Consider the following 8,454-nt stretch of genomic DNA (forward strand, 5'->3'; position numbering starts at 1 on the left):
CCAGGACAAGTGTCAGAGGAAAGGAGCTCATCACACCCTAACCTTCCTCTCACCCCCTTCCCCCACAGAAAATTGAGGGCAGGGGATTTCTTTATGTAGAGTGATTCTATGCTGAATCCCTCAAGCAAGGCCTTGTCCTGCTTGGGAATAAGGGGGCAAGGGATGGACAAAGTGAGGTGGTGAGGGGATGGTATATTCTGGCTGGGAAGAATGGGGAAGAGTTGGAGCTGGGGAGGGGCAGCCCAGGCCCTAGGTCACAATGCCATTGTTACCATGGCAACAGCCACCTCTATAGGGAACCTGGAAAGGAGTGGAGGAGGGAACCAGGTCCCTGAATCTGGGGACATAGAGAAGAACTGAGACATGAAGGAGAAGCAATGAGACAGAAAGAGTGATTTATAACTATGAAGATCCGCCTGACTTGGAATTTTCAGAGCCTAGTACACTGTTGGTTCTCAATAAATGTCCTTCAGAGACAGAAACAAAGAGCCTGAGGGAGTCAAATGCCCGGGGACGCCAGAAGAAAGAAGAATCTCCAGACAGGGACGAATAGGATGTCCCTTTCCTGCCCCCCTCAACATCATACCCATTAGCGGTCCACTAAGGATCCTGGATCTTCTTTGCCTTCCCCAGCACTGGAACCTCTAGGTCTACCCAACCACAGAAACAACCCACCCCAACAACTCCCAAGCCCCTGAACAATTATGTTTGATCTTTCAACAACTTTCTGCATTTAAATTCTTCCTGACTGAGGCCTCCCTGGGAAAAGGAGTATTCAGTGTAAGCTAATGCCTGCTAACCCCTAGAGCTGGGAAGGGAAGGGAGGAGGGGAAACGGACAATCTCCTTTACTCTCAGGGACCCAGGTATTCTTAATCCCCTCCGGAGTGGCTCCTTCATGGATTCAAATATTCCCCCAATTCCTCCAGGAGACCGGGCCTCCCCCATACTTCCTAGGAAACCCCACAGGCTTCTTTCAGAGAAGCAGGTATCCTCCTTTCCTCCCGGAATTCAGCGGACATCCACTTGGTCTGCCTGCCCTCTGATGGCCTGAGGCTGGTACTGCAGGGACTGTCAGCAGGCGCCCACAATGAGAAACAGAAACTGAGCCAGAATGGAGGATCTCTGAGTTCTTGCAGTTTAATTTCTTCGGGGTCTCAGATGTTCAGGTCCTAGGAGTCTGAGTCCCCAGTTTCTTTGGGGACTCAGACATCAGGAATTCAGACCCCCAACCCAGAGGTCAACGAAAGAAAGACAACTTCTCCTGGAGCCAGGCCTCGGTGAGGTCATCAGTGGTGCGGATTTCAAACACCTGGGCGGGGAGAGGTCTCAATGTCATGACCCATTCAGGAACTGAGAGAGCGAGGACCCCAGCCCCTTCCTCCCTCAGACCCAGGAGGCTAGACTCCCTGACCCCTCCTCCCTAACACTCTGGGATCCTCAGCCCCAGGCCCAGACCTTTGTGAGCTCTGCAGTCTGCACCAGTCTGTTTTTACTCCCTGCATACATCATCTGTTGTTCGGGCTTGCAGCCTGCATGGAAAAGGGGAGAAGGAAACATAACTGGGGGATCCTGGGGTATTCACTAAGGGGCCAGTAATCTCCTGCAGGCCCTGGAGTTTTCTAAGGGTCCTAGGAGCTGTTCTAAGGAGTCCCAGTTTTCAGTTTTGTCTAGGGGCTTGAAGTTATTCAGAGGGTCTTTGGAGATGGGACCCTCAGAATAACTAACTCCCAAACAGGAGTTTCTAGGTTAAAAAAAGAAAAAAAAAGAAAAAGAAAAAAGGATTACTTACACATCTTGAGACTGAGGAGGATGGGTTGGGCTCATGAGAAATCTAAGCCCCCAACTTCCATGCATTGCCTCCCAGTACTCACCAAGTCACGCACACACTCACACACACCTGCACTCTCAAACACTATCTTACACACCCCACACAGAATCTAAGACCCTATTCTCAGGATGGGTAGAGCTGAGTCTCACCCACAGGGCTGGAGAAGATGAAACACAAGGGGTAGGATACTCGGCCATCTTCGTGCACATACTTGTAGCTGTAAACCACGAACCTACACCAGTGAAAAGGAATTCAAATTCAGGACTTCAATGCCGATTACCTAAGTCTACAACCTTGAAATCTTGCATGAGTCTGAGAACCTAGGGTTAACAACTGAGATTGAAGGTACTGGCCTCAAACACAATAAATGATTAAAAATAACAATAATACTAAGTGCTAAATAGACTACCATAGGATCCAGCAATTCCACTTCTGAGTATTTATGCAAAGAAAATGAAACACAAATTTGAAAAGATATATGCACCCCATGTCCATCACAGCATTATTTACAATAGCAAAATATGGAAACAAACTAAATGTCCATCGATGAATGAATGGATAAAGGAGATGTGGTTTATACATACAATGGAATACTATTCAGCCATTAAAAAGAAAGGAAATCCTGCCATTTGTGACAACATGGATGAAACATTGAAACATTATGCTAAGTAAAATAAGTCAGACGAAGAAAGACAAATACTGTTATGATCTCACATTTGGAATTAAAAAAAATAAACAAACAAAAAATCAAGTTCATAGATACAGAGAACAGATTGGTGGTTGCCAGAGGGAGGGGGTTGGTGGTGGGTGAGGGGGGTCAAAGGTACAAACTTCCAGTTATAAAATAATAAGTCATGGGGATCTAATGTACAACATGGTGACTATCTATATATATAAACAGCTAATATGCAAAGTGTCCCCTAGGGAGTTCGACCTGGAGTTCGATGGCTCGCTATGACATGCACTGACCACCAGGGGGCAGCGCGGAACAAAGGAAGGCCCCAGCCAGCAACTGGAAGACCCCAATGGGTCCTGATCGCCAGCCAGGCCAAGGGAACCTACCCATGCACAGATTTCGTGTACCGGGCCTCTAGTAATTAATAATACTGTATTGCCTATTTGAAAGTTGCTAAGAGAGTAAATCTTAAAAGTCCTCATCACAAGAAAAAAAATGTTTTTGTAACTCTGTGTGGTGACAGATGTTAACTAAATTTATTGTGCTGATCATTTCACTATATATACAAATATCAAATCACATTGTACACCTGAAACAGTAATGACATATACAGTAATGTCATATGTCAAATAGACCTCAATGAAAACATTTTAAAAAGAAAAACATAATGGCTTAAAAAAATAGTCAGTGCTGCCCTGGCGAGTGTTGCTAAGTGGTTAGACCGCTGACCTGCACGCCAAAGGTTCATGAGTTCAATTCCCGGTCAAGGGCACATATTTGGGTTGCAGGTTCAATCTGGGCCCCAGTTCAAGCACCTGCAGAAGGCAACTAATCAATGTGTCTCTCTCACATTGGTGTTTCTCTCTCTCTCTCTCTCTTTCTCTCTCTCTCTCTCTCTCTCTCTCTCTCTCTCTCTCAGTCTTTCTCTCTCTCTCTCACCTTCCCTCCCTCCCTTCCACTCTCTCTAAAAGTCAATGGAAAAATATCCTTAGGTGAGAATTAACAAAACAAAACAAAAAGTCAGTGCTTATTTAACTCACAACAACCTTATGATGAAGTTGCTATTTTATCCCTATACTACAGATGGGATAATTGAGGCCCAGAGAGGTGAAGTCACTTGCCCAAAGGTCTATGGGTACATTTGAACCTAGACTATAAATGCTCAACCACTATGTGATACTGTCCAGCTGGGGCTGAGACCAGGACTGCCTACATAATTTGCCACGCTCAGTGCTAATTGAAAATTTGGGGCCCCTTGTTCAAAAGACAAGAGAAAAACTTCTTCCTTTCTTCTGCAAGCTTTGCTATCTTGGACATGGGAACACTTGAAAGGGGAGTGCAGATGCTTACAGGCACACTCTGGAACTTTCATTCAGGAGCAGGAGGTGTCTGACCCTAACCCTCCTGGAATCTGCACTCAGGCCCCCTGCCAGGGCATCACTGGGTGGTGCAGGGAGTGGAAAGAGAACCCGTCCAGGGCTGGAGGGTGGCACTGCCCCAAGCCCTAGCACATGCTCTATGTCTCAGAAGACTTCACAAAAAACACAAATTCAAAGATAAAACTATAAAGGATTTCCAGACAGCAGGCAGCCGCAGAGCATTGCCTCCCACATTCGAGGCTGCCTTCCGGATATGGGGCCCTTTGGGACTACACTTGTCAGACACCCAGGAGCTAGTTCTGGCTGGGATGGAGGCTCAAAATCCTCAGGCACCCAAAATTCACCTCAGGGGAGATGGAAATCTAAACAGACCGGTTACCATAGAAGTGTCAAAGTGTTCCTCCACTCACAAAAAGCACCAGACTTACGTGGCTTCACACAAGATTTTCCCCAATTGTTAAATGTCAAATAATTTATTTGTTACCAGAAATATTCTGCAGCATTCAAGAGGAAGGAAATTTTCTTCTGTTTATTTAATGAAGCAAGAGCAATGTTAAGGCCGAAACCTATCAAAGTTTGTATTTTTAAAAAAGCAAGCTCTAATTTCACATATGATTATCAATGTAAAATTCTGCAACAAAATATTAGTATACTGTACACAAAGTCCTAGGATAAGAACTCTTGGCCTCAAACACAGAGATCCCAAGCTGGTGAATAGGACTGGAACCCCAGCAGTCCCCTCAGTCTCCACCCCCATCATCACCCTTCTCCCCATGGCCTGACCCTCCTGTTCCTTCCCCCAGGATACCTTGGCTGTCTTTCTGGCAACTCCATTTTTAGTTCCTCTGGAGAAATGTTCTGGGGGAGGAGGGAAAAAACAGGAGAGAAGAAAATATTGCCATTAAACAAGCATTTATTATGTGCCAAGATACTGGTCTAAGTAACACACATGGACTAATTCATTGAGCTCTTCCATAATTCTGTGGGGTAGGTCCTATTATTATCCCTGAGCAAGCTGAGGCCCCGAGGTGTTAAGACACTTGCCCTAGATTGCACAGCAACTCTGAGCAGAGGAGTTCAAATATGAATCTGGGTTTAAATCATAACCACTTTACTATACCTCCTTTCAAAAGACCAGAGGGAGCCCAGCTCCTAGCCAATCCCCCTCCCCTGTCAAACAGCCCAGGCTCAGTCTCCATAGGCACCCCTCTAAATCCGTACCACAACACTATGAAGTAAGCCTTATTATCATTCCCATGTTATAGATAAAGACAGTGAGGCCAAGAGAGGGTAAGGTATATATTATAAAGGATGTCTGCTAGCTTTTTATTAACTTATCTGGAAATTCTTTAATTTAAGTGCCAATAATATATTATCATTTTATTGAGCACTATGTGCCAGGCCTTCTAAACCCATTACAAAGATTAAATCATTGAATCCACAAACAACCCTATGAGGTCGGTACTGTTATCTCCATTTCATAGATGAGGAAGCAGAGACCCATACAGTCTCTTGCCTAAGGTCACATCTGAGCGGGGACTTGACCTCCAGGTCTTTCTGGCCCCCAATGCCAGACCCTTGGGTCTCCCAGCCCCACCCACTTCTGGGAGGTCCCATCCACCCAGCCCCTCACCTGAAATTCTTCCTCCAGCACCACCATCTGCCGGTCTTTGTCCACCTTCACTAGGGAGGGATGGCACACAGGGTTTAGTGAGGACACCCCTTCTAACTCAGTGACTCTAGCCCAGCCCTCGTCGTATGTCCCCACCTCCCTCCCATCCTTCCAGGGAAAAGGACACTCACTTATTATGGCTGCATTATCTGTCTCTTTTCGAAAGCGGAATTTCCTCAGCTTTTCCTTTAGCTCTGGGTCCACCTCGCACACCACCAGGGAGTCCGACTGCAGCAGAGCCCAAAAAGAGCTGAGCAGGCCTCGCCTCAGTCCCTGCCCCCTGCCCAAGCCTCAGTGCCTCTATCTAATAATGAAGAGGAATGCTCTGACAGCCCATATGAGGCCTTCATGACATGAGGAAAGGCACCTTTTCTCCAGGCAGATGCTGCCCGTCACCAGGGCACATACTTGGATTATAGAGCAGAGGCCAAATTCCAGCCCTCCAGCAGGTATCCTTGGGCAAAACTCAAGGAAACCCCGAGATCTGTTTACCTGGGGCTAAACCAGGAACCACCATCTCTCTTTCCCAGCCTGGTCCTTTGCCACAGTGGGGGTCCCCTTCCCAGCCCCTTTTCTCCAACACACAGCCTGACCTTCACCCAGGCATCCTCCCAGCCCCAGACCCACCCCAAACGACCCCTGGCCCCCTGACCATGACTTTTCTGTCCACAGGCCTCTTCTTTTCTCAGTTCCGCTGTCTTCTAGGGGTGGGGACGAGGGCTGGGGAGAGAAGGGGGGGCAGGGTGTGGGGTAGGGGAAAGGTTTCATACAACACCACATCCTGTTTATGCCCATTCTGGGACAACTGCTGCAGAGGGCTCCTCCCCCTCCTTCCTTCCCCTAATCTGCCAGGACCTCTGAGCCTTTGAAATCACCTAGACTTGGATTCAAATGCTGCCTTGCTATGTGACCATCGCTAAGTAACTTCACCCTCTGACTCAGGATTATTGTGAGGATAAAATGGCTTTACATGTCTCCAGGCATGGTGGACATTCTCCACACACAAAAGATAATAATGAGCTCTTTATCTCCTCCCCTCCTCCAGGAAGCCTTCCTGGATTTCCCCCCACTTAGAGTATTTTAACTCGAGCTGAAAAGGGGAGCTGCTAGTCAAACTGTCACCTACTATGTTGATGGGGAAATGGAGAGGACACAGGAGACACCATAGCAGCAGGGTAATGATGAATTTCTTCCTGAAGTTATTCAGCCTCACAGGCTTTATAATGGGCCCTACAACAATGGTGTTCAATCTTGTCAGACTAGTACCCCTTTTTTATTAAGGGTTTTGTATTGCTTCCTGTCTCATCCTGAAATGAAATTCCTGGATAATGTACCCTACTTACACACATACATTTTTTTAAAAAATCAATATAATGTTCTGTCATATAAAGGAGAAATGAAAAAGTAATTTATAGGAAAACGCTATGCATTTCAGTAAGGAAATACAAGCAAACAAAAGAGAATTTTTGCAGATCCCAGCCCCATAATGGCTGCTTCCCTCCATAGTAGTGGACAAGCCTTTCTATTCCCCACTACCTCACACTGGATCCCACCCCTTCATCCACTTAAGGGCATCACTGCAGCTATCCCCGTCTCCCTGCGTCATCATAGTCCCATCTCTGCTGGATCTGTCCCTCAGATAGGCAGTGTTACTTCTTCCATCTTAAAAACTGTAAACCCTATCTCCTGCCCAGCCACTGCCCATTCATTTCCTTCCCTTTTCAGCAAAACTTCTTGAAAGCATTGTTTACGCTTGCTATTTGCAATTTCTCTTCCCCATTTTTCCTTCTAGTCTCTCCCAGCAGACTCTCACTCCCGTCCTTCTCCCCTGACAGGGCCACCAATGACCTGTATGGTGCTAGACCTCATGGTCACTTCTCATTCTTCATCTGACACCATCATCGCTCCCTGCGCTCTGGGCTTTTTTCACTTGGCTTTCAGGATACCACCCTCCCCAGGTTTCCCTCCGACTCCGCTGTCTGCTCCTCCTCCTGACAGTGGAGTGCCCCCTTCTCTTTCCCATCTACCTTCCTCTCTTCCTGTTCTCATCATTCTCTTGCCTTTCAAAGAGGTTACCTTAATAATTTCTCCATCTGGGCATGCCCCTCACCTCTACCAGTGGTTCTCAACCTTCCTAATGCCGTGACCCTTTAATACAGTTCCTCATGTTGTGGTGACCCCCAACCATAAAATTATTTTCGTTGCTACTTCATAACTGTAATTTTGCTACTGTTATGAATCGTAATGTAAATATCTGATAAGCAGGATGTATTTAGGTGACCCCTGTGAAAGGGGTCGTGACCCACAGGTTGAGAACCGCTACTCTAGACTCGTACATCCAGTGGCCAACCTGACATCTCCACTTGGATATCTTGGAGTCATCCTTGACCCTTCTCCTTCCTTTGACAACATACATTAGAACTTGTCAGCTTAGACCTTCCAACTGTAACCAGAACCTGCCCACTTCTCCCCCTCCACAGCCCATACCCTGGTCCTGCCACCTTCATCTTCTGCCTGAACACTTAAAGCAGAAAGGAGTGAAGCCCCCCTTCTCCCTCTGCACTGTTTCCCTACTCCCCTTTTCCCACAGGCTAATGTTCACAGGATTACCAGCAGGATCCTTATAAAACACAAGTCAGATGACATACTGCCTCTCTTAAAACCCTACCCATGGCTCTCATATTATTGGGGTAAAAGCAAAAGCCCTTACAGTAGCCTTTAGAACTAAATTAGCTGCCATCACCTCTCCTCCATTACCTCTTGGACCCTGTCTTCCACTACTCTCCCCTGTGCTCACTGCAGCTACGCTAGCCTTTGTGATCCTGTGAATAATCCCGCCCCTGGGCCTTTGCCCTTGCCATGAACTCTTTCAGGAACCCTCTTTCCCTCATGGCTCA

The 8,454-nt window shown here is 46.9% G+C and overlaps 1 protein-coding gene across 6 annotated transcripts in view; it reads right to left on the reverse strand.

Annotated features, from left to right (window-relative positions):
- Positions 1–1,114: 1,114 nt before the first annotated feature.
- GMFG (glia maturation factor gamma) overlaps positions 1,115–8,454 on the reverse strand; it is an 8,938-nt gene continuing 1,598 nt past the window's right edge. For 2 of the 6 annotated variants that reach the window (XM_014462616.2, XM_023760579.1), the window contains 7 exons: positions 6,210–6,277; positions 5,689–5,785; positions 5,519–5,568; positions 4,694–4,743; positions 1,980–2,062; positions 1,458–1,531; positions 1,115–1,311 (listed from right to left, as the gene is read on the reverse strand). In XM_014462616.2, coding sequence (XP_014318102.1) covers positions 1,240–1,311; positions 1,458–1,531; positions 1,980–2,062; positions 4,694–4,743; positions 5,519–5,568; positions 5,689–5,785; positions 6,210–6,212 — 429 coding nt within the window. In that variant the 5' untranslated portion in view covers positions 6,213–6,277 and the 3' untranslated portion in view covers positions 1,115–1,239. Of the gene's footprint in view, positions 1,312–1,457; positions 1,532–1,979; positions 2,063–4,693; positions 4,744–5,518; positions 5,569–5,688; positions 5,786–6,049; positions 6,168–6,209; positions 6,278–8,454 lie in introns of those variants that run through there. The other 4 variants (XM_014462618.2, XM_023760580.1, XM_014462620.2 and 1 more) reach the window with 4 other exon arrangements.

Source organism: Myotis lucifugus, unplaced genomic scaffold (assembly GCF_000147115.1).
Source record: "Myotis lucifugus unplaced genomic scaffold, Myoluc2.0 scaffold_185, whole genome shotgun sequence".
In the NCBI taxonomy this organism is placed as follows: Eukaryota; Metazoa; Chordata; class Mammalia; order Chiroptera; family Vespertilionidae; genus Myotis; species Myotis lucifugus.